At 37.1% G+C, this 27322-nt stretch overlaps 1 protein-coding gene across 1 annotated transcript in view; it reads right to left on the bottom strand.

Annotated features, from left to right (window-relative positions):
- Window positions 1-577: 577 nt before the first annotated feature.
- SLC30A7 (solute carrier family 30 member 7) overlaps window positions 578-27322 on the bottom strand; it is a 33203-nt gene continuing 6458 nt past the window's right edge. The window contains exons 3-11 of the mRNA XM_080407129.1: window positions 24838-24951; window positions 23433-23520; window positions 21590-21716; window positions 20500-20655; window positions 18865-18915; window positions 16757-16892; window positions 5451-5541; window positions 4322-4471; window positions 578-1617 (exon numbers count right to left, since the gene is read on the bottom strand). Of these exons, the coding sequence (XP_080263255.1) occupies window positions 1570-1617; window positions 4322-4471; window positions 5451-5541; window positions 16757-16892; window positions 18865-18915; window positions 20500-20655; window positions 21590-21716; window positions 23433-23520; window positions 24838-24951 (961 nt within the window). The 3' untranslated portion in view covers window positions 578-1569. The remainder of the gene's footprint in view (window positions 1618-4321; window positions 4472-5450; window positions 5542-16756; window positions 16893-18864; window positions 18916-20499; window positions 20656-21589; window positions 21717-23432; window positions 23521-24837; window positions 24952-27322) is intronic.

The following is a 27322-nucleotide window of genomic DNA, read 5'->3' as shown; positions in this document are numbered from 1 at the left end:
GCATTCAGCAACATCAGTGGCAAAGGATCCATTTCTGCAAATGAGTCTTCACTACTCTCACAGTGCCTAGCACTTGCTACACAGATGCTGTCAGCTTCAGAGGGCCTTGATTTCAGTATTACCACATATCAGGTACCAGAAGAATACTTAAAATCCATACTGTCAGGAGCAGCTATCATTTCTCAGAAAAATGCCTGTCTTGTTTTCTGCTTCACAATGTTCCATTTGTAAAATGCCCCCTTATAAAATCTTCCATCACTTAAGTTACCTCCTACAGCATAGTGGAATTATAATCTGTAATACCAAGTACAGCAGATTGTCTTTGAAAACACCACTAAGATTCAGAAGTTTAGAATGATTATAAATGCTAGAAACATATGACAGACATGTTTCTGGAAAAAACAACTGCACTGAGATATTTTTTTTTTCATGAAAACACAAAAGGCTACAGTAAGATAGTAAAAACTGTCAGACTTGTGAACCCAAAAAAAGCATAATCCTAAACATGAACCATGGTCCTTATTTCCATTTCAGGTATAACCACCAGCAACAACTACTTTCAGTATTTGGAAAGGCATAAGTTCTCACCAGTTACTTTAATAAAAATTATTACAACCTATTAAAATCAAGATGATTTAAGCTTTCATAAACAATTTGGGGATTTAATTTTTCCCACCACATAATTTGGAAGATAAAATCTTCAATCATTGCTTCCATCACGAGCATCTTCCCTCAGCTGCCTGCTGTTTCAGTGACTATGAACATGAGTAGCATCATGTAATGTCTCATTACTCTCAACAGTATTAAGAGACTAATAATGAGAGTTAAATCTAATATTTTGACTAAAGCAATTTCCACAAGATATGTGCATCAAAATATCCAGCTTGTTTTGGAAACAAGTCTCTTCACAACAGCTTTGTCTTTTACATAGAGAATTCTTCTGTCTGGTAAGATGCAAGTATAAGGGAAGTTAAACATTTACAGTTATGCAAGTACACCCCCCAAGCCCCCCTCCCCCGTCACCAGTAAATAATCAGACTGCATACAAGATATTTGTAAAAGTAATAAAACCCTTTGATGCTCCATATTTATGCTGGCAAATACTTCTGATATGAAAGGCACTTTGAAAACCCAATATGGTTTGGTTCATTAAGTTTGCAAAGTACAAACAATTGTACAAACATACAATTATATTGAAGCATGTCAGCCATTGTGACATTATCTACAAAACAAGTTTCCAATTGTTGATAACACTGGTTTTATGGGAATGAGCAGTGGTTTCAGCAGCTTTACTGAAGACATGACAGGGTTTCCAGTACCACAATTTTAGTAAGTAAAAAAACCCTCAAAAACCTGTAAGTTTAGGGGCCACAAAAACCCAAGACCCAAAGTCCATAACATTCACCCAATATTTACTCCTTAGAAGTGAAGTCCATCCACAGCCCAAGGGCAGAAATCTGTTCAATCAATCCAGAACAGTGGCAGAGGCAGGCTCTGTCTTGAGAAGTATGTTGTTATACCATTACAGTACAGAAAACTTTGGTCCAACAGCACAGTTTCAGAAACTCACTACATGGCTGCGACATCAATCTGTATGTAAAGCTGTCTCACTCCTGCCTATGGAAAAGAGAAGGAGAGTTAAAAAAAAACACCTGTAAAGCCAAAGCAATTCAACTGTCCTGAACACCAGTCCACATCAGTACGTTACCTAGCAAAAAACACTCAGTATGTTATTTTTTCTGTAATTCATCTTCCACATTTACCACATCATTCAATGACATCCTGGCAATGTGGAAACCTATGAACTGAGAGTGCTGTATGAATACATAGTTCTTCTTCACACAGTCAGCTGCACATATGTAATTATATATGAACATTAGCTTTGCTACGTGACCTTTTCTGATTCACCCGAAGCACCTGTCACATGTGAAGCTGCACAAAAGCAACTCTTACTTTCTTTTGTACAGGATTAACTTCCTGAAAAGCAAGCTGCTTGAAGAGCTGTCAGTTTAAAATGGAGCTAAGCACAAGAGTGTTACATCAGATTTATTGTTCCAAGCAGTTCTACACTGAGATTTTCGCAAGAAACAACAATAGCTACAATGAATTTACATGACATCACAACACACTAACTTTCGGTAAAGGTATGCGAATCGTACTAAAGCATTTCTCTCCTCAGAAATCCCATTAAACAAGGCTTAGATGGATTTGCTTGGTTTTATTATCAATCCATATAAAAACAGCATTAAAAAAATCACTTATTCATTTTAACATCAGTGGCAGGCCAGCAGCAACGTTGTGATGGCTGCTGATTAGGCAACGTGATCTTGAAGCACAAGGCTGAACACTGCTGAAGATCACATTGTCTTCAACTATCATCAACGTGCTTTTAGCTCAGTTGAGTGGCAAAACCAACTACCAGTGATAGAAAGATTAATGAGGGCCAGTATTACTGAGGAGAAAAAAAAATAAATCTCTATTTTCTCCAACTGTTCCTCCACTTAGTAGCATAGGTCAGGTAAGAAAAATGATAGAACTTGTTGTCCCAAATCCCCTCCCTGACAGATGGCTCTTGATACCTGCAGAGCTACAAAACAGCTGAAGAGCTAACAACTCACTTGGAAAATGCAATCCTTTGGAGACTTGAGATGTACAATTAGTTTTCATGTAATAGAATGTTCTGCATAGTCCTTCCTAAAAAAATATCCCTTAGTTTCAAACTACAGTCTGCAGAATGAGCCATGCAGACTGATTTCTACCTACTCAATAATCTAAAGCTGTATGTGATGGAACATCTCAAAAAGGACCAAGATTTATTCATGAAGTTTGATTTTAGAGTATTTGTAACAACAAATCCTCCTTCCCTAAGTTTCTAACATAAAAACAAGTATGTGGGTTCATTTTTATTGAGTTCCCCACAACTGAGTACTTTGAGTATCCAAGATTCATTTAACAAAAAAATAATCCAGTCTGGAATTTTTAATAAATGTTACAAAACAGTTAATAAAAGAGGGTTCTTATCAGATGCATGAACGACTCACTAAGCCATCACATACACAAGCTGCCAATGCAGTAGACGAATACAACATTTAGGACAAGGGAAAGAACGCGCATATGAGCACACAAGGACTTTCCCCACTGTCGAAAGCTCTGAAAAAGAACACTGATGCGAGCACTTTAATTAAACTGTTGATAGAAGCAGGTTTTATTTACAGCATCAAATATACCTGATCAGAAGCCCACTTTATTCACTGTCCAACTGACTTAGAGAAGTAATTTACATATCTCCAAAATATTAACCTTCGGCTGATAATATTTTGTTAGCTAGAACACTGGTTATAAACAAGAATATTTGTCTCCTTTTCAGCTACGAAACTCTCAGTTACTGAAAAGCAGAGAAAGGACATTATAAAAAAACGTTGATAGTTTCTTCAAATACAGTCCCCCAATATAAAGAATAAAACCAGGATGTTTGGCTCTGGATGGTATATGAGAGTGAATAAGTTTCCAGCTTTATTCTTCACAAAGTTCTCTTGCTGGAGAAGAATCTTCTGTTTTATATTAATAGACTCTGCGTTCTATCTGTAAACTTTACACATCCAGTAGCTATACTGGAATAGGCAGCCAAACTGAATTTTGTGTTTCATGGTTGAAAGTATAAGCAAGCAACAGAAAAATATTTCTGGAATTTGCAAGAACTATCAACTTCTAATAAAGTTTCTGTTGTTCACAAGAATTCATATCAGCTAAAAGTGCTATCAAATACATCACTATCTATATAAAAAACCCCACAAACCTGTGGAGAAATAAATAGGAACACACTTGTCCTATACAACATGACAACTGATAGTTACATTTTAACTAGTGATCACCATAGCACGGATGTTACTAAAAGACAACAAAATATGCAAAGACATTGGAATCTTAGGAAGACAGAAATGGATGACAAACATAGCCTCAGCACAGTGAAAAACGTAAGCAGGTCCAGTCTGTGGTCAGAAGCCCTACCCTGAGGGAAGCCCCCATCTGTTTTCTTGGTTCCTTATAGGTCAACATAGGGTTTCAACTTAACTTGATACACCTCAGACAAATACAGCTGTTATCTCCATCAAATGGCATCAAAACCCGATACAGAGAGGTACAGGAATTCCACATACACTAGTGAGAATTTTGAAATTGCTCTATACAGCTGGAGCAGAGAAGCTTTTCAATAAGATAAGAAAACCAGAAACATTTAATATTTCTTTATAAGAATCACAATGTCACATCACGTGACACACAATTTACACTTTGAGATGCAATTGCCACTGATGAGACATACCTGAGTAAAAATATTGTGAGTCTGGCTTAGAATCCATCTTCCATCAGCATCAGGAGCTACTAATAATTTCAACGTTCCAATGTAAACATCAGTACAGAGGGTCCAGAAATGTGGATCATGTAAACTGTAAACTCCTTGCAACTGCTGCACCTAAAAATATAGGAAAATTTTAAAAAATATATTTCAGAAAATGTCTGTATTATGTCTTTTTACAGAAAATATAAAAGCCGATGCATTCTTTACTTCTATTCACTGTGCAATTTGTGATATTTGACTTGAACTTATCTCAGTAATTGTAAGGAAGGTGAAAACATACAGCTTGCATGTATGTGTCAAGATTTTGTACCTTGCTGCGTTTCCAGCCTACATATATTTCACTGAAACCATTTCTGAAACAGTGGTGTCCAAGAGAGAAAAGTACAGTTATTGAATTTGAGAAGGCATCCAATTTTTGCAAATGCAGGAATTTTCCCATAAAACATTTTGTGAGAGATTCTAACTATTAACATAAACATATTAATATTTTTCTGTGAATATTTTGTGAGGGCTTCAGTTTCTCCTGTCAAAACCCTTCCTTTTCCTCTGTCCAATTGTAGCAAACCCTCCATGTGATGATTACAGTCCTGCAACTTCCCGAGGAAAGGCGACACTCTCTACGTGGGCTTTGTACTTGGCAAAGGCGCTTCAACGGTCAGGTCGTGACACAGCAATAGGTAAGTTGAACAGGAGTACCAGCAGAGGTCAAATCCAGAGTAACCGATGTATTCTTATAAATACATATCCAGTGGTACTCCACTTCACTTTACTAAGAACTAGATTTTGAGGGAAACAAAAATCTGAACAAACCAGGAAAACATTACATACTTTGTATCAGCACAAAGTACTTGGAGAGTTTCAGGATCTGTTTTTCTAAACCAACACAGCACATTTTAGAACACAAACTGAGTTGAAGCGACATGCAGTTTAGGACTTCAGAAAGGTAAGAATCAAACTGGTACCTCCATTTGTACAGTCTAAGGAATCTTTCACAGGCATTACTGGAAAAACATGACAAAATATCCTCAAACACGCAGTTGAGGCTTATTCAGTCAGCAGCTTGATCTGAGGCAAAAACGGCCTAAGAGCTCACCCTCTGGTAGCACTGCGGCAGGGCGTTTTCCAGGGAAGGAGGAGTTCGCTGCATCAAAATTCCAATGGATTCTTTTAAAAGGGGAACGATACTGGAAAGAAAAAAGGAAGGTAGCTACCGTTACATTTTCAAAACATGCAGAACAAAGAGCAACACACCATTCCTTTATGCTCTTGAAGAATTTTTCTTTTGTTATTTTTCCAGAAGCTGAGAAAGTTGCCATAAAAACCTGGTACAGAAAATAAAAGGACTGACAAAATTGCTGCGCTGTCTTACTAAAGGTCAGATCGCGCTCCCCTAGATTTTCCGCAGAGACAACTAGTGGATAATCACAAAAGATCAACGGTTTAATCATAGCATTTGAGTTTAAATCTCTTGGTGTCTTAAAAGTTATGTGACAAAGCAGCTGATAAGTACAGCTCAAAACCAAAACCTACTTCAACAGCAATCACTCACAACCAACCATAGAAACATATGCAACTGAAATGGTTTTTGCTTTTGTGTCTGGCTTAAGGCATATTTTTCTTATGAACTAAGATAATAATGGGGAAATGATAAAACAAAATTAGTATGGACCAGTCCAGCTATATTTTCTCAGAAACAGACAACTTAGCATATTCTTGAAGTGAACTAAATGTAGGGTCTCATCCAAGCTCAAGGATTAAACATTTGGAAACAATTAGAGGTTCCCTCCTGGCCAAATGGTCCTGTTTAATCAGCAAGCTAAGATGACACTCTTTTTTCTTATTATTACTTCCTCCCCCCACCCCCGCCTTTTCTTTTTAAATAAAACCAGGAGACCAGTAAGCCCATACCCTGAAACAACCACTAAAAATTTATATTCTTAAGTATTCAGTATGGTGATTTTTTTTTTTGTTTAGGAGTAGTGCATCATGTCTGGCTCAGTACAGCATCCTAACATTTTCAAGAGGATGACAAATATCTATAGCCTAATACTAAAACTTAACTAGCAATCTCATTTCAAGACCACATAGGTCACCTAACACTCTAGACCAAAAGTGATGATATACTTCGGAAATTGTAAGCTGAACTTCAGTGTTCAGCACTGACGTCACAGCTGGAATACATTGAGTGATGAGATAAAAAGCATCCAGAAAACATTTTTAAGATATTAATTGGGCTGTCTGTTAAAGGAAACCACAGAAGCTTTGTTTAAAATCTCATGAAGTGATGTAGAATACACTGTGTAGACCCGTTGTATATTTGCAGATGGTGAGCAGCATGACCCCACCATTCCTCTGCATGATGATTCCATTTGGACATGGAAGCAGCGCTGGCTGATCGACTGCTCAGCTCACTCCTTGGCTAATCCTTAGCCAGCGGTGGGAGGGAGTTAGAAGGTGCATGACTCTTGTCTAATGAGCCCCAGAGAAAGAAATACCCTAAGTCTTCCTGCAGGCACACTAGTTATTCCAGGCAAACTCACTGCCTGATGCACTCCATCACGTGGCCTCACACAGTTGCGCCCAAGGAATCAGTTCAGATAAAGGAAGAAGCAATTAGGGGCAGGCAGGAGTGGCCTAAACTGGACCCGTCACTGACACAATTAAACACTTAGCAATGCAATAACTGTCAATCTCTCTAAAGGGAGCTTAATTGGAGTGTCACATTCTACAGACAGTGGATTACAGAAGTTTAGGGAAAAAGGTTCTCTTATCAATGGACCCATCTCACTAAATAATGTCCATGTCACAAGCATTACATCAAAGGGAGCTGGAGGTGCCAAAATACTCCATTGCTGGATTGATTTCAGTTTAACTTACTATTTAAAATGCAGGTTTGCTTCTTAATAAAAACCTTGAAAGACCAAAACACAAGCTCAGGATGCAAACTGAATACAAGATTTTTTTAACACTGACTCCATCCCCATAAATTTAACAAGACAAGGCCCCTCAAACATATGCATCCAGAGGCTTCAAAAACCACAAATGCACAGGCTACATATTTTTTCCCAGGGCAAGAAATAAAAGAATGGAGAATGTAGGGGCTTGCCTTTTCATTGAAACATACCACTAGGAACAAAAAAATTCCGTGAAAGAAACCTAACAAAAATATATCTGATTTGGACAACTTATTTACATTAGTTGATAAAACTGATGTACATTACCTGATGGAATAGAAATGAATTGGCAAGTAGGAGATATGGAGAGACAGCCTACGGATATTTAAGACTAGCAGGCTGGGCATATTAACCCATTTCAAAAAAGGATTTGGTCAGTGAAACTGATTGATTCATTCTAGAATAGGATACACATTGAAAAGAGGAAGTTAAAACCCCGTCAGAGAGCTCTTCGCCTGAAGATGCATTTAGAATTACTACCTGCTTCATTCTGAAAACCTTGTTGCCTCAAACCCGATCTTCCAGGGTTAAGTCCATGCAATTAGCAGGGCGTATACAAGCACCGAAGACTGCCTCTCCTTGTCAGGCAACAGGGTGCAGTTTTAAGCAGCTCTAGGAACCATTAGCTCAAAATCAACTAATGCACAAAAACGTGAATGGGAGTAGACACTCCACTCCTAGCATAGCTGGTGCAGCTTAAAAGATAGTCTTTCTGCTAGCAACATTTTGCCTATTCACGTTTCTGTAATGGATCCACACTAAAGCCTTAAGAGAGAAACCTCCCGTGCAAGTTTTTGGCAATAATGCTGCACAAGTTACGCTTTTATCCAGACTTCACAAAAAAGCTAAAGCTGTCGTGTTTAATTGGAACAGCAACAACTTACAAGTCCAAAGAATAGAGGCAAATCAGGATGTGGCTTGGTACTGTAGGCGAAAGTTGAAGCATACCCCAGCTAACACCTCCCTCATCTAACGCAGACACAGCGTTCAGCTACAAATACATCTTTTGCAAAGCTGAAAAGGCCAAAGACAGCTGCAGCAATGTGACATATCCTCACAAATGCTGTTAGCGCACAGAAACACATGCACGCATCTACCATACAAGTCAAAAGACTATAAAGTAGTCTTTTATTGCAAGCCAAACTAACACAACAAGCTATAGAACCCAGTTTTCTGAAGTCTTATGTTTTCCATTGTTTCATGCATACTACTGAAGTACAAAACATTTAATTAAAAACCAAAACTCCACGAAGTATGGTCTTTTCTCAAGCACTAACTAAAAAACAGTATTAGCACTACCTGAAAAACAGTATTAGTTAATCACCAGGAGGCACTAGAAATACTAGTTCCATCTCATGTGACTGAAGAAAACACTAGGACAGATGACAATACCAAGCAGGCTGAGAATGTGGTTAGAGAATTTGACCAAGCTTTCCTTTTTTTGGATTAGTCATTAGTGCAAAATACACGTGGTTGTCTCTGCAACAACTACTGCACTGGTACTTCCCCCCCTTTTTTTATTTACAAAAAGATTATTGAGGAAAATAAATAATACTGACTTGTCACCAAGCAAAAAGTTTTTTCATGCATAAGCATATAAACTTTGCTGCTAAGGCAGATGCAATCTTCCAATGCTCTCTGATTACTAAGCCTTGAATCTAAAATATCACACTCCTTTACAAGACAATGGAATTTGAAAGCAGTGCTAACCCACAGCAAGACTTGGGACACAAACATATCCTCTACAAAAGCCACAATAGCAAAAGCAGCTAAAGTGTGCAAAATGAGTTAGCAGCACATCATGCTTGCACATACACTGTTACAGAGGAAGTGAAAGCTGCTCAAACAGATAACAGCTATTGACAGGAATCTGATAAATCTAGCCTGCCACTACTACTACTACTACTACTACACGGCTTGATCAACAATGAAGAGTGAAACAATCACATTCTTAATCTACTTGCATCACATTCAGATAATACTCATACCCATTCCAGTCCCACCCTGTTTATGCCACTGCTCTTGCTGGCATAGGTAACAAGACTGGCTGGCACAGTCATTATCTTGGCCAGTAAGGCTGAAAGCAACTCTGGGGTAAAGAACCCTTAAAAGTATTGTAAAGCAGAGAAGAGCAGAAAATTTATTTACTGCTTTCAGCACCATAGAAAAGAGAGGATACTTGTGACAGATTTTGTGGAAGGTAAACAAACATTGCTAAGACTCATGACCAGCTATGGTTCTTCAAAGACCATAGCTGAAAATCTACAGCCAGATTTCAAAATCTTTTTTTTTTTTTTTCCCCACCCACCATCCACATTTGCAGTGTCAAGACTGTCAAGCTATTTCAGAACTGTAATAAAATTTTTCTATTAGGCAATGGCAATTTTAATCAGACTGCAAGCTTTGCTCAAGACAAGGAACACAGGTTTAACATTTACTTTTCCAATTTTACATTGTGTGTCCTAGTAATAATGTACTACCATGATTCTCAAGCAAGGCTGGCAGGTACTGTTACCCTGTAAATAAAGGCAGTGCATGCTATGTAGCAATGATGGCTCAAAACAACACCAACAAGCAGCATGCTAGTTTGGGGGAGTTTTGCTACAGACATTCCTTCTGAATCTTAGCGAATGCAGCGCTCCATTTAAAAAAGCATTTTTTTTCATACCGTCATGCCCCAAACACCATAGGCATATACCCTAAATGTTCCATCCTCCCTCAAAGTTCTTTCATATTATATCATGTTCAATCAGCTCTAGACTGTATGTAAAAATTATGTAATCCACAAAAACAACTTCACTAAATGACTGAATTGTCTCATTTCTTTGAGCACTTAATAGGCAGTCTCCATGCTCTATCCATCTAGTATCATATTTAGTCTACAGTGCCTTTCTAGAAATATGTGGGTCTAAGTAGTTTCGGACAAACTTCTTGCTTTATACTACAGTTGTGGCTTTTGCTTGATGACTAATTTCACATAGCTGATTGAAATACTGAAATTGCTTCAACATTTCAGAAGAAAGCTTAGAATTCTAAGGCTAAAAACCAATTTAATTTTAAACGTTACAACCACTTTAGAGACTTGAGAAATTGTTTATTGATTCACGCACATTAACTTATGAGGAAAACACCTTGGAAAAAACTTGAAGAGTGTCAACCTGAGCAACTATAAAATAGCCAAGTTTTTTTTTAGAAAAAAAGACTTCAAACAAAATGCCAGTAAGACAGACTCATCTCTTTTAAGCATGTCCCATTATGCATTTAATTAAATGGGTACTTGCATGAGAGAGTACAGAAAGTAATCAAAGGAAGATTCATCAGATATTAGTGGTAGCATCCAGGAACACTCAGGAGCTCCAACCCCTCATCCACACCAGCTTCACCCTTTAGAATTGTCTATAGATTTACGATGCAGAGATTTTAAAAGATTACAGGATACAGACCTCTGAGAAACCACAGGCTACCAAGCCCTTTGCTTGTCAAGACTCAATAGATAAATACATAAATGGAGGAAACACAACTCTGCACAGCAAGTAAAAGCATAACAAAATTTGCAAAGTGGAAAGCATCCGACTTCATGCCTTTGCCTCTCTCTATCAGAACAGTAATATGTGAGCCATTTTTCTTCCTCCAAAAAGACGTATTTTAAAGCAGGAGATTTAATAGGTATTAATGATATTTCTATATAAGCGTACTGAAGACAGGCTTTTACTGGGATGTAGACAGTCAGTCTACTAAAGGGCAGTGACTGATCTTACCTCTCTATACTCTAGTAAGAACTACCTGATCTTCTGCTTCCACTAAGCTTGGAAGTGTATTTATTTGTCAGTGAATACAACCTCAGAAGAATCCCACGCTTGATTTTCACTGCGCAGCCAGAATGTTCTGCCCTAGCTCACGGTGAGTTAGACAGTGAATGTCACCTTAAAGCAGCCTTAGTGAAGGATCATGGGAGCAACACAGAGCAACTGTGTCTGTAGCTGACAATTTGCACTAATTAGAGATGTTGTCTACAGTAGGGCTCAACCATTTGAAATAAAAGCATCGCTTGACTTCTCTGAAGCAGCATTGCTCAACCCTTCGCGCATCTGCACAAGACAAAACAGGTTACAAATTAGAGATTGCACAGCTTTCTATTGCAATGATAAGTTCTTTAGTCAACCTATACAGATATTTTTGTGATTTCTTCTGGCAAGTGTTGCTGTAATTTCAGAAAACTGAACAAAGAAGACCCATTAACAGGAGCAGGCAAGACTAGAGTAAATCAGAGAGCTGCCCAACACTGAAGCAAGCAAACACTCAACATAAAATGAATGAACAGTTATTTCATCTAGACACAAGCAATCTTGGATTAAAAGCAATCATTCCCCTCTGCACTCGCATGCAACTGCTTCGATGTTCTACTGGCTTATTAGACATAGTTCCATGGAAGGGAATAAGGTTTTCTGTTCTGCCTTTATTCCCTCTTTGGATATGTAAGTTTCCATAAACAACACAGATTTTAAAAAAATAATTACAAAAAAAAGAGCCCTGGATCACACCTAACCCCTACCCATGCCCTGCACACTCTGCAAGTTAAACTCAGACCATTAAGCAGTAAATTGGAGGACACGATTGAAGCCAAATCACTACCAGGTTAAGCAGCATATGCACATTTTATTCAGAAAAAAAGCACAAAAATAAACTCCATTAAACCCTCAAAAAACTAAAAAGGCACCAAGTATTAAACACTAGATTCATCGATGGCACAATGATTTCTTAATTTTAGTTTGTCTTTCATTTTTCATGTAAATGTTTTTGAAAATTTCCATGCTAAAAAAAGGCAAGCTATTAAAATGCTCCCCAAAGAGTCTCATGAACCTCTAAAAGCATCTTATCATCGTCACCTCATTCAGCTTTTTATCTCAAACATTACCTGTAATGAAGAATCAAAAATACCACTTTTACAGTCTAAGCAAGTTAAAACAAAGTCCATACAGTTTATGACTTTCCCTGATACAACTGGACCACACAAAATGTTCTATACACATTCCTAAAATGTATGTATTTTTTTATTTAAAATCTAATGACCTGTATGAACACAGGTCATGTATGACTTTAAAAAAAACAGTTTACCACAATGGCATAAATAAATTGGAACATCTACTTAATGACCTTAAAGTACACTAAAAATGTAAGTGCACTATGATATCCACATTTTGATTAAGTATTTGCTTGGACATGCAAAGTGTAACATACTAATGCAGATTTATAGGTATATATTTTTTAAATTGAACTATGTTTAATTATAATTTTCAGGAACATTATGAAATTGAATTGCAAAGTATTTATCTTTGTAAAATTTGAGAAAAAATTCAGTGAGAGAATCCCTTTCAAATTCAAGAAAATTTCAATACATACTCAGATAATGAAAAAGCTGGAGTTAAGAACTTGAAAGTTCTTGGTGCTAGTTTTGTTAATCCACTATGCTCATTTACTTACTCCAAGAAAGTAAGGGCAAAATACCATGTGATTTCATAAATACTATCCCACATCCAGTAATGGATAGCAAATTCATCATTTTTTATTATTAATTTTAATCTAACTACTTTTCCAGATTACTTTGCACTAATTGCATCATTAGTATCTTCACAGAAAAGAAAAAAAGCTGCAAGTAACAAAATGGCCCCACATTAACGCATTACTTAGATCTTCCCTTGACAATCTCTCATCAGGTAAAAACCATGCCAATGTAATTTGTTAAAAAGACAGAGTGGATTTTCACTATTCTCAAACCTACATAGCTAACTACTGTCACACCATTATCTTAGCTCCTCCTGCACCTATTACCACAAGAATTCCTCTTTTAAATACATATACCTGAAGTTCAGCATTGTAAAATAAACCTAGTTTTGCTGAAAATAATTCAAACATGTTTCTGAATACATACTTCCAATAACACCCATCATACTGCAAGAACACAATATTTCCTAAATCCTTATAGTGATAGTGACCCAGATTGTTGAGCCGATTAAGAAAACTTTTTAAAGTTAGCAATCCGAAGACTTCTTTCAAGGTACCTTATTATACTGCTTACTGTTTATCCTATAGAAGGCTCCTGCCTTTAATCTGTATCTACAATTCTGTCCTAATTCGCCTCTATGCAAGCTCGTTCCAGCTGGAAAGCCTACGCACAACTTCGACTAAACACACACCCAAAGAGATACTGTAAGCTAGAGGAGTCTGAGGATCCTTCCCTCAGAGGAGAAAGCCACCAACCAACATGAGTAAAAATTCATTTACCAGTTTGTATTTCACCGGGAATTTTCAACTATATGAAAATAGTTTGCTCAATGTATACTTTATTTTTCTATACAACCAGCAGGGTTTCTAGACTGTAACATTCAGAATAGTGTATCCTCATTATCTAAAAATTAACAAAAGATTCGAGTCTGGACCACTCTCCCACCATGACTTTAGATTTATACCCATGTTGCCTTCTGCAGTCTTCACAACTGCTTCATTGATCATTATTTAGAAGTTATAATTTCCTCATAACAGACTATAGGCAAGTCTTAATGCAATACAGTAATTCAGCATTTGAGAACAAGTGACAGAAGGCCAGCACAAGAGCTAAAGATAAAAAGACATTCTCCTAGGAAAGGAGTCTCTCTCCCAAGTAACAAGTTGACAGCCAAAAGCAAAAGCATTTCTATACAGATTTTGACATTTCAACTGCTTTATTTTAAAGTTTCAGAGTACTGAAAGACATAAAAGGAGATCCCTGCTCAAGGTTTTGCTTTCACTAAGAGCTGCTGGTTAACATTAACAGCAGTAAGAAGAGTATTGCCTGTATTCGTTAATAACTAACACATTTAATATAGAACCAGAGGTCTAAGCAGCTAATTAAAATGGAAATGGGCAATTTCATATACTTAAATGTGGAGTCATGCAAAAGAGCTTTGGAAGATCAGCAAGAAAATATACTACTATTTAGATTTAAACCAATCAGCTAAAGTACTCTTCTAAGAAGAGACAGCACCTTGGGGCTTTAACACAACCCTATTTGAAAGAAGCCGAGCCTTACAGTCCCAACTAGGGGAAAGCCCCCAGAAAGCTTTAAAACCTTTGGACAACTTTATCAGACTGACTTCTACATCTCTGACTCAAATCTACGTCTGCTTTATTACAGCCGCAAAGAACAGATCCTGATTTCTGAACACACATGCATGGGTCCACTTGTACTCTTATCCCACTCCACCTTACCGGAGTTGGTTTAATTAGTAAAAGAGACACAAGTGGGCTACTCCACACAAGTACAATTGAAAAATGTTCCTCTGAAAGAGCAGACAATTATTTAATCTAAAGCCAAGTCTGCTTCCCCCCAAGTTATTTATCAAGGTTGCAAACAGGCCCACGGAAGTGGCCAGGAATCCCTGCACCAGATACTTAACGTTCCCCTCCTCCCCACCTCAAAACCACGGGCACCCATCAGCAAACAGACAATTAAAAAAAAAAACACCTAGACACAGCTCTTGCCACTATCAGTTTAAAGTCTTTTCGGAAACAATATATTTCACCTCAAATTTTAAATTTCATAAAATTTCAGTATAATCTTTTCCCTAGGTTAGATATAGGTGACTTGAAATTAAGGACAAAACTATTATATATCCTAGCAATCATTAGTCAGCTCCCCATATTACTGTTACAAAAGATCATCTTTTGGGAAAATCTGAAAAACCTTTTTGTGTTAATTCTAGAAGAGTGCACACACAGCACAGTGAAGAACAAGGCAGAATAACCAATGGTTTTTATGTCCAGAAGTGTAAATGAAGATTACTGAAGTCAAACAACACAAAAGGGGACTCAAGCTCTCAAAGAATATCCACCTGAAACTGCAAGTCATCTTGTTTAAGTGCATTTCAACCAAAGCCATCAGTAGTTAAGTCTGCTAGATGGCTTTAAAAAAGCCCAACAACATTAACCCCCCCCAAACCCTGCAATTAGTGTTTGCTCTCCTGCTGTGCCAAGATGTGTCAGTCTGCAAGAAATGTAGGCTTGCTTCTACTGACTATGATGCAGCTGACTGCACTCAACATAATGATTCCACAGATCATTTATAGCATCACGGACCAACAAAATAATGTTACAGGCTGAGGTATCAGGTCAAAAGATACATCAGTGAACTTCTGCAGCATTTTCAGCATAGAACATGGACCTCTGGCATTTCTTCTAACTGTGCTAGAAGACCTATAATTTATTATGAAAGCTCTGTTATGGAAGGTAGTCTCCTTCCAACCTCTACATGAATGGAAGAAAAAAAAATTCTCATTCACATGGCATTTTCTAATCAGCATTCCGTATGTGCTTTACTGTACAAAAAGCCAGACCCTTAAAATACAAAGTGTATGTAAACCTGTGTTTTACTCGGCTATTACCTCAATGATAGTTTCCTCCCTGTCAGTAACGTGTATTTTCTTTCCATTTTTTGAGATTTCAGTAATAGAATTAGTTTGCAATAACTTGTCCTTTATGAAATTATAGGAGGTTTAAGTCAAAATATTAAGTTATATTAAAGTGATAATTTAACAGGGATCCCTAGCACACAGATTTCAGTGGGCATTTAAGTGCCTGAAGCATGTTGCCCTACTCTAGTAAGGAGATTCACATCAATAATTCCGAGAATGCTGCCATGCATATAGTATAAACATGCCATATATGGTTTAAGCGTAAGTAGCTGCAGTTAATCAGATGACATTCACCCCTGCTGAAGAGACAAAGGTGTTCAGTTACTAGGTTGTAACTGGAGTTGTGGCACCCTGCCCTGCACCACCAGTGAAACCGCTGCCACAGAAGCTTCAATAACAGCATCACTGAATGAAATGTTTGCTTGTCCAGCCTAATCCAAATACCTTCACATTTACAGTGGTCTTGGTAAACAACAACCGGGAAAGCCCAGAACTACGAGAAGCATTTCCATCAGATCTTAACACGGAATAAGGATGTCAGAATACAAATACAAAGGAAGAGGCAGTTCTCGCTGGGGGAAAAAAAAAAAATTACCAGCCTTGATTTGTCAAGGACAAGGGCACATCCTGTGCCAGAAGGCTCAGCTCTGCTGCCCTGAAGCCATTCTGCTCCATTTACCGGAGTACATTGGTTTATGTAAGCATGTACTAAATACAGAGAGGAAGCTTTCTACAGTTGGAATCTGAAAGACATTTTTGTAGCATTAAAAGGGGAAAAATATGCAGATGTAAGGGCAAAAGCTGTAGCTGTAGAAAAGAAAGATAGCTCATGTAAGAGCACACCAGAACAGCTGTACAGAACAGAGGTACTGTATCTCTCTTGGAAGAAAAGCAAATGCGTAAGTCCTTAGCATAACAGACAAAACTTTTCTAAGCTGTAGTTTGTGCTGTAACTAGCATCAAAAATACTACCAAATATGAGTGATAGCAGTGCTTACCTTACACCTATAAGTAGTGCTATCAGCATTGAACAAATAGGATCTGCTATCATTAGACCATAGTTCTGCATCAACAGAGCAGATATGATTACACCAATACTTCCAAGTGTGTCTGCAACAATGTGTAGAAATACACCTGTAAGAGATTAATTAATATCATTACAACTTGCTATTCTTAAAGCTAATGGAGTATTTCAAAGACAGTTTACAGAGAAGAGTTGCAAGAACTAGTTAACATGATTTATGCTTGTTAAATTTCTGGTCAAACACACAGAAAGTGATCACAGGATTTCAACATATTTGTAGAATATAGAGCATCTGAAGAATTTACATTATCTTCTGCACTTAACAGTACGGGGCATTTTGTGGCACGGCTATCAACCAACTTAAGCAGTGGTTAACAGATGTAGCTAGATTTTTTTTTTTTTTTCACTCGATGCCCACCCACATTGCAGCAAAGAAACTCATGTTCCCTGATGCCTACAGACAATGGTAAGTACTGTGTAACATGGAAAGGCTGTTAACAGCAACAGCTCTGTAAACCTTTGAAAGATACCAATGTTTCATTGGCAATATTTTGTAAAAGTTATATGTCAAATTTTTGAGATATTGAGAATTAAACAACATTGCAGACATGAATAACTTCACTCTTATTTTGAAGAATAACACACTGCCTTCTTCAAAAGACAAAGAAACAAGCACTTTGCAGCTACCTAAAATGTGGTCTTTGGAGCTCTCTGCTGGCAATGACGGGAAGTCACACAGAAACAGCTTTTTGAACGCGGTTTGCTCTCTAGACTGAGGTAATCCCTCCTCACAGAAACAATGCACAACTAGGTATCAGCTCTTTAGTGATTTTCCTGAGTCTACATTAGTACAGTGTCTGGCTGGGATGGAGTTTGGTCTCCTCTGTAGCAACCTGCATGACGCTGTGTTTTAGGTTTGTGACTAAAACAGTGTTGATAACACAAGCACCGGGGCCTTCCGCTTCTCACTCTGCCCCACAGCAAGCAGCTGCGGTGGGCAAGATGCTGGGAGGGCACATAGCCAGCAGAGCTGACCCAAACTGACCAGAGCGATATTCCGTACCGTATAACATCATGCTCAGCAATAAAACTGAGGAGCAGTCTCTCCAAATTAGCAATCGCTCAGAAACTTCCTGGGCATTGATCTACTGGTGGGAGGTGGTAAGCAATTGTATTTGCATCACTTGGGGGTTGGTTTGTTTTTGTTTTGTTCTCTTTTTCTGTTCTTTTTTTTTGTTCTCTTACTAAACTGTCTTTATCTCAATCCAAGAGCAGGTCTCATTTTTCCTCTTCCAGTTCTCTTCCCTGTCACGCTGCAGGAGTGAGCAAGCAGCTGCTGGGTGCTTAGTTGCTGGTCAGAGCCAACGCACCACAGTATTGAAAAATTAAAATAAAATTATACCAAATTGAGTCTTTAATATGCTTCAATTAAAATGTGCCTTTCATGAGAAGAATGACTTTCAAGTATCTTCTACTCAAGTACTGAGTGTACATACACGAAATATGGTATGCTATAAATTTTGGAAGAGGTTGAACATGTTCCTTTTCAAGGACTACAAGCAAGCTAGAAAATCATCCAATAAAAGAAAACAGTATGTACATTTGGGTATGCCAAATAATTACTACCTCTTGTGTTACATAATCTTCTCCCTCTGAATTATGAACACTTCAAAAAAAATAATAATCAAAGCTCAAACCCAACATCTATGTTACTAGTACTTTATTTACACTAATGGTCAGGAGATCATAGACTCCAATATTCCTTCAAGTAATTTAATGACTAAACCAACTGTAACAGCTTGATGAAATGCAAGTTTTAAACTCAGGAACCCTTCAACAATTGTATCAGTCCACATTTTACAAATACATTCTATCTTAATAATACTGGCTTTCACTTTCCAGAGCATACATTGCAACTAGGCTCCTTAGGTTTCTGCTTTTAACCACTCTTTCCTAGATTTTTATTACTTGATTTTTCAGCGTCACCAACAGAAGCTGAATCCCATCTTTTGGGATCTCCTTTCTCAACTGTGTTGAAACCGTGATAACACTAATAAACCACTATACTTATTGTCATCATACCTTGTAAAATCTGTTTGCTGGATCCACCCATCTCTTCAAGAGAATGGTCACCTGTGAAGACAATTGTTGGCATATTAACCTACATAAATGCTCTCTCTAGTGGCATATTCTGCTATGGTCTTTCTGAAATTTCTTGACCAACCAAGCTGCTCACAGTAATTAGCTTTTACTGTAGCTATTGTTTTTTTATGTAGTATTGTTTTTTTACACTGCAATTAAGTTAAAAGTCTTAGAACACAATTTTTAAACAGAAAATACTAGTTTACACAACAGATTTTATATATGTATATATAAAAAGATCAATTGTTTTTTAAACGAAAATAAACTGAGAAGACCTTTTTAGTATTTAGCAAAATGAGGCCCCCTCAAGAATACAAGCAATACATACAAGCAACAAGAGTAAGGTCAAATAAATGTGCTAACTAGAAATACTTCATTTAAGCAAGCATTTATACCTAATGTAAACCAACAAGGATAAGACTCGGAGAAGGTAGAACCAAGTCAAAAAATCCACTCATCCAAGCATATCAATGCCTCTGTGGAACACTTCAGAAAGATATTTTAAGAAAAAATTGTTAAAGGATAGCAGATGATGCCCACTGAAGCTACATAATAATTTCTGCAAAAGCTGATTTGAATATTAAATTGCACAAAACCGATAGTTCCATTGAGTTAGGGGGCATGGCGAGAGCAAGAAAGACACAGGAGGGGGGAGTTCCTGTTTTCCAGCCAAACTCCAGGAGAACACCTGGAAAACAAGCACCAATTTTCTACTAAAAATAGCAAGGAAAGGACAAAATTACACTCCGTTACCTCCTGTCTGCAAGTTACCAACGCTATTCCCCACTCTACATGTACACATTTTCAGTCACATCAGATTCTAGTTTACAGCTCAGGCAGGAAGGACTGACAACCCTGCACTACAACAAGGCTTTCATTTGCATTGTTTCAAATAGGTAATAACCACACTGTCTCTTCTCCCATAGTGAAGGTTACTGATCATATTTTGCATTGATGTCTCTTCACAGATTGTTTGCCTTTAAAGAAAAGATTTAAGTATAGCTAAGATTCCAAGTACAGTTTTCATAACCAGCTTTAAAATAGATTACAACTACACACAACAGGGAAAATCTTGTTTGTATTGGTTTGAGATCACAAATCAAATACAACATCAGTCCCTAAGAACCCAAAATAAAATTGCTTGTTTATCTTACCCAGTATCTTGATCTGTAAAATTATTAAAATGGAGAACACTGGCAAAGCAGCTTAAATTTATTGATTTAAATGAAAAATTGAAACAGAGCATTTGATAACTGATTTCATTATACTGCTATAGCATACATCTGCTTTATCTTTTGCCAACACGTAACATTGCGGTGAACATTCAAAAAATGTAGGTAAAACAAAACCTTTAAAAACTAACCTTTAAAAATGAACTTACTGCAAGTGAAAGAGAATTTACCAAAATGAGCCACAAAACATGGCAGTGGCATAGCATACCACACATTTAGTGAAACTACTTCCATGTCTGCTCACAACAAGCTGCCAGAACCCTCTTTTTTTTTTTTCCAGTATATCATTAATAGCAAATTTAAACTGAGTCGAGATGGTTTATGACATTAACTAAGTACTTACCATGGCAATAATCCTGACCATGAGAGTGTCCATGACTATGGCCATGATCATGAGTGTGTCCATGGGCATGTTTATGTTCATGACTGTGACCATGACCTCCGTGACTGTGCCCATGGCCGAGACCACCATTGAATAGAGAATGGCTGTGTTCGTGCCCTATAAATAAATATCACCATCAGAGTATAAATTTAAGTGAAGAAATAAAGTATGCTTACATTTGTTTCTAACCAACTTGAAACATTCATCTTCTAGGTCATCTTAAGGTACAGCTTTAAGTAAGTTAAGAAAATTAACACAAGCTGTTTGTCATCTAAATCTATGCTGTGCAGCCATATAAAATACATACTTGATTTGAGAAGTGCTTTTATATGTTCCCACTTCTGAGACAAATTGTGCTACATGTTTAGTAGAATTTGAAAAATGCACACATAATTAGATATAAGCACATTAAAAATAGCTGTTTTAAGAAACCAGAAATTTGCCATCATTCACACATTAAAAATTCAAGCTGTTTAAACACCAAAGACTATTTTCTTCCACCAGTCTATATCAGTTTACATGTTAAGCTGAGCGACACCAATCAGCCTTGCAAAAACAAAAACCCCCACAACCCCCACAAAAAGTTTACCCTATATATATTTAGGCAAATAAATTCTGTATTTAAATTCAAAAGACACCAAGTTGAGATGCACCTGAAGCTGAATCATCCTGTACTTACAATTTGATTCAGACACTGTTTTGTAAACATTCCAGCCAAGACCTTGCTTAACTCAAGCTTTATTTTGTCCAAAAGACACTGTGCAAATCTCCTCCAATAAGGTGCAGAAGAGTGCACGTTCCAGAAAGCAGATTCTGGAGTTCTAGGTCTTCCAGTTAATGGATATTAAAGTAAGAAGTACAGCAGTGACATACTAGGGCTAGTGATAAAACATAAAAGTCAAGATTGTAACAAGTCACATACACATTTGGCTAGGATTGCCACTAAAAAGATGTTAAAATTTAATACTGGGGTTCTCTTTGGAGGATTGTAAGGTCCTGGAACACAGGGTGCCAGGACAGGAAACAATACTGAAAAATATAAACATCCTACCAGAGCCATGTGAATGCCCATGACCTCCATGTTGAAAAACAAATATTCCTATAAGATTTACAATGAATCCTAATATAGAAACAGGAAGAAGTCTCTCATGATGCACGTCAGGAGGCTCAAGTGCTCTCTAAAAAAAAAAAAAAAAAAAAGAACAAAAAAAATCCCCAAACAACAAACCAAGAAGCAACTGTAAAATGAAGAGTTTTACAATCTCTTTATAGTATCAAAAGACACTGAAAAAACTGCTTATATACAGGAGCATTCTCACACAAACAAACAGGCATATATAAAGACATAATTAGAAATTACTCAGGACTTTCAGTTTTTGGGATGGTATACAGACAAATTCTTACTGTCTGAAGCTGAAGTTTTATTATGAAAGCTGTGAAAGTGTAGTAGAATGTGCTGATACTCTAGCTAACTTTTATCGTAAGATTTCATTATGCTGTGGGATGTGGCTCAACACCATACCAAAACGTTCATGTCTATCGTAGTTTACGGATTGCCCAAGTCATCAAAAAAAAACTTCTAAGAGCCCAGAATGCCATTTCTGCCTTTTTCCTTAGAAGGGTGAGAGGACAAAGAGAATTACATGAAGACTGGGAATAAATTGTGGCATTTTTTTTAAAACTTCTAAAATCTCATGTGGTTTTTTGTTTAACTCTTTTTACCCTCCTTTTCTTGGGAAGTTTTTTTTCAAGGAGACATTATAAGCCTAACACAATTTGCATCTGAAGCTAAGTGTTAAAGAGTGTAAATTACTGTTGACAGGGCAGAGAAACATTCACTGTCTGTCCACCGGGATGAAAGGTACAGGCAATAGCAAGCCAATGAAACTTTCAGCAGATGTAAAATTTTGAAGTGACAGAGAGAAAAGGAGTCATCATCACAAGCAAAGGGAATACTTAGCATGAGAACTAAGATCAGCAGGAAAAGAATGCTGTTTCAACATTACCCTTAACCCTTCCTGTAGTAGTTTTTAATTTTTCTACTAAGTTTTATTGCTGTTTCTAGATTTGGAGTTAAGTTTTCCCAAGCTTTGAGGCCATTTTAGCCCAGTTTGTACTGATTTTGAAGTATTTACAGGCTTATCTACATAGAGGATATGTTCTTGAAAGCTCTTTCCAGTTCTCTATTAATTAAAAAAAACAACACTAGAATGTATTCTGAACCAGAAGCCTAAACAAATGTATAGTCTATCTCCCACGAAAAAGAAAAAGCATTAATGCAAGCTGATCAGAATCAATTATCAATTTTACTCTTAATCCTCACTTCAGTGCAGACACCTTAGATGTCTAAATTTTAATACTGAAATTATCTCTGAACCATTTCGTAAAAAAATGAAAGAAAGGTGCCCTTGTAAATGTTAAAGCTACTACCACTTGCCATTTATATCAGACTTCAAGATTTGGAAGATAATGCTCGCTCTTTATTGAGTTAGTCCAACTTCTTCACAGAATGTGACTTATGACTAACTTCTCTCCTCTGAATGACTAGTTTTGGCCTTTCTTTCTTGGTGTCATTTGTCCTTCAACAATGAGAAGTAAAGATCTTCCTATAACATACTTAACTGGCTGAAAAAAGGCCAGTGTAAATCTCACAGAATCTTTATGCACAATCAAAATACACTATTTAAGAAGCTAGTACAAATAAACTGAAAAAAGTGTGTTTCTGTGTCACAAAACAACTTCAGACGGTTTTATTCTTTGTTCAATACACAGATTTTTAATCAATTACAAACATAATAGCTTTTTCAATTACATTTCCCTAATTTTATCACCATTAAATATGCCCTACAAATAGAAATGTGAAGAATGATAGTGCAATTGATTTCGTAACATACCTCAACACCTTCAGAAAAAATGAAGAACGCTGTAAAGATGAGGAATAAACCATTTACAAAACCAGCAAGTACTTCTGCTCGAACATACCTGCAAAAAACAAAAAAGCAATAGCAGGTATTACCACCTCTACTTTAATGCTGAAAATGAAAAGCAGAATTTAGAGACTGGAGTACAATTTTCTAGTTCTCAAACATTTGTATGACACAGGGGTTTGGTAAATGGCAGATGCAGCACCTAAGCTACAGGTAAGTGTATGAAATGTACCGTGTTGTATTTTGTACATAATTACCTGATGCATATCAGCCATTACCTGATCTAGATGAACGAAAACTTTCAATATGTCAAAATCTTCCCATTTAAGATCATCTCTATTGGAAGTTATGGTATAAACACATACTTGGAAGACACGAAGTAAGATAAGCATGTAAGACATAACTGAAGTCTGCTGATGTAAAGCTCTGTTTAATATCAAAACAGCCATACATTAATTTGCTCCCTCTCTAGTAGGGGGATTTTTAGTAAAAGTTTTAAGTAGGAATTAATTATTTCTGACACTAAATTTTCCCAATAAAAAACAGCCAGGTTTGAGTAACATGTAATTCCAACGTGGCAAATATCAGACTTACACATCAGACTTAATAAATTCAGGCTGTTCTCTAATAAATGGAACACCAGCTGTTTAAGTGCAGAGCAGTAATTAATACAAAACCTGCTTTCACTGCAATTAGTTCATGGTACAATCAATTCTTCCCAAATTGATTTCTAGGCACACTGGAGTTTCCACCTTAATTAAACAGTGCCTTAAGTTTCAAACTACACGATCCATGCTCAGGCAAGACAGCTAAATGCTGACATTCAGGTCAGTAATGCTATAGGGAATGCAGTAACTCATGTTACAGCTCATTTGCTGTTAATTAATCAGTATCACCAATTAATAATATTGTATCACTACTGTTATTTTATAGGGCACAACTGCAACATGCAGTGGAACCAAGTGCCCTTGAAGCAGAACCAGCGGCAGCAGCTATATCCAAGAAGGGCGGTATGGGATGTCATACCTCAGCCTTGGGGATCTGTACTAATGGTAGGCACAGCTGTTGCATCCTGCTGGTTCTGAGAAGCATGGTTTATCATCTTAGGTGCAGCATCACTGAGACTTAGATCCTTTCAGTTATAAATTTCTGTTCCAAAGGCGGCATGGGGTACCAGCAGTCCGAGATTCCCTGTGACACACTGCACTGTGAGGATGAACCCATGATGCTCTTACTTCACTGGTGCCATTAACACATGACAACACAAGACAACTTTCTGCTGTGTAACTTGTTTCTACTAGTATGATCACAGAGATCTTAGAAGCGAATAATTTCCTATAATACATTAAGGTAAAAGCCTGAAGTTTCTTACCCATACGAGAAAGCATCATTTGACCTCCATTTTGAAATAACTGATGCTGCTAATCCAGCCAGTAGAGCAGTACAGTCAAAAAACATATGAAAAGAATCTGATATTAGACCTAAACTGGAAAAGAACACACAGGAAAAAAAAAGTTATGGTCCATACGCTACATATTCAGTATGAAAAAAATCAGCATTTACTCTTTTACACACTAGCGGAATACACTGTGTGTCTAAGCTTCAGGCATGATTTTGCTAGCACAGAGGAGAAACCCATACTACATCACCAATACAAATATGATGACAAAATTCCTTTTGTCAGCTTAGGGAAGGCACTTTGGAAGAGTGCTTGGCAAAAAGTCCTGCTAGCGTATGATTTTGGTGGTAGTGGAGGGTGGTTTCCCCTGACACAAACCTAAGTCCCTGGAGCAGATATACCCACAGCCGCATCTCTCACCAACATAATTCTAGTGGCAGGTATGTGTTGTCATAATTCAATTTACAGTTTGACCATATGAGAAAAATCATCTAGAGAAGTGTATACCCACAAGCTGCATTTAAACAATGACCCCACCTAAGTTTGTAAAAGAGTTAATAGCTAAAAAAAGAAAACTGGGTTCAAAGATACTGTTTCTGAGTGTCTATTATACAGTGTATATATAGGTTAACTAGTACAATAATACTAAAACTGTTCTTCTGAAGACTACCAATACCACCATAGTGATTGCTCTAAGCATTTAAAAAAGCAATATCATCAAATCCATTTTAAAACTTGATACTTTGGAAGAGTTTTCACACACAGGGAAAACTGGTCAAAAATTCTTTAACGTCTGCAGTAAAAAAACCCCACCAATCAATCAAAGTTTCATAAAATTTTGACAAACATGCCTGTGACAAAATCTTCTAGGCCTATGAAGACTGCAGCCTTCCATTTAGAATTTTAGTTCACTATGTCTAACACTCTTTTTTGACTTTTTAAGACTCTAAAGTCTACTTCAGCACAGCAGTTTTCCTCTCAAGCATCTTACTTCACAACACATCATCAGATGATAATTTGTCTTTGATATTCATTCATGCTGCAGCAACTCTATGAGTAGGGCAGGCTGAAAAAATGGGAGGTTTAGTACAGAGGGAATTCTAAGATCATATCGTCTTTTGCCTGAAATAAAAGCAGGACAGCAAGCAATATATTCATTAAGTACTTTTGACTACTGTGCACCTTTCCCAAAAGCCATCTTTTATGCTAACATGTGTTTACATTTTACCTGAGCAGAGAAGCCAGTCCCTGACTGCATTGCCAACGCAGCACACCTACATTCTTTTTAATTTACTGCTGCTCAGTCTCTAGATTTCCAATCACAGACCTTCAGCCAGTGTTTTAGCCTGAATCATAAACAGGTATAGAACTTATCTAAGATGCATCTTGTTCTTCTAACTGTAACAGACAGATGTTATAGTAACAGAGAGAGGTATAAGTAATTACCCAATTTCACAGCTAAAAGCAAGGTTTCCAGCATCCTGATCTCTACTGCAATCACACATATCCAAGGTTAACACACCGTGGTGAAGCTACACTAAATCAAAGGAAGCAACAATAGTACTCTCAAGAGCACAGAGCTCTATCAACAATTTTAAAAAATAAAAATGTGGATAAGAGTCCTAAGTTGCTACGGATGGCTGCTTTTTCATTTTACTATGTGTAAAGATAACAATCATTCGCTCCTTTTGCTGGTGATCACCATTACTCTTCCAGTTTGACTGAAATATGTCCACGCAGAAATGAAAGCAAGCAAATACTTGCTCCATCTGCACTTTCAGCTGAATGGATCCAAGCCAATTCCAGCTCAAAAATGTAAGAGTGATATTAAAACAATGATGAGCCACTGCTTGTAAAACTTACTAGTCCTAGTGCAAGACACTGACTAGAAGGCACACACTCCCCTTTGATGTAGAAGCTGAAGAAAGCAGAAGCTCAAAGACAGCTTCTTACATGGTTTATTTCAATGACCAATGCGCAACTACAATCTTGATTGACAAACACAGGAAAAGTTTTGCATGCTGTTCTACCCTACAAAGTTCAAAGCAACTGAACTTAGTTCACAAGCTATCCAGTCAGTAGCACTCAGTTTGTAGGCTGTATGTAAACTGGATTTAACACCACACACAACAGTTGCCAAGTTTTACTAAACTAATAATCATAAACAGGTTCTTAAGTCTGCAAAGAAGTATGTGCATCAAAACACAAAAAATTGCTTCATATTTGAAAAGACATTTAATACAGAAGCACTGAGAGCATTTATTATTACAGTTGTCCAAAAAGTTCCATTTTCCAAATAATTTGGTTTTCTAAGAACAATTACATGCACAACTCAGTTCTAAGAAACTGGAAAAAAACCCAAAACCCAGGCAACTACTTGTAGTAACAAACTCTAGAGAACAGCCACATTTTCACACTGAAGTTAAATACAAAGTTGCCCTTACACAGAAGAAAAATT

The sequence above is a fragment of the Falco punctatus genome (assembly GCF_963210335.1).
Source record: "Falco punctatus genome assembly, chromosome: 11".
NCBI lineage: Eukaryota > Metazoa > Chordata > Aves > Falconiformes > Falconidae > Falco > Falco punctatus.
This window is presented reverse-complemented; position numbering and strand designations above follow the sequence as displayed.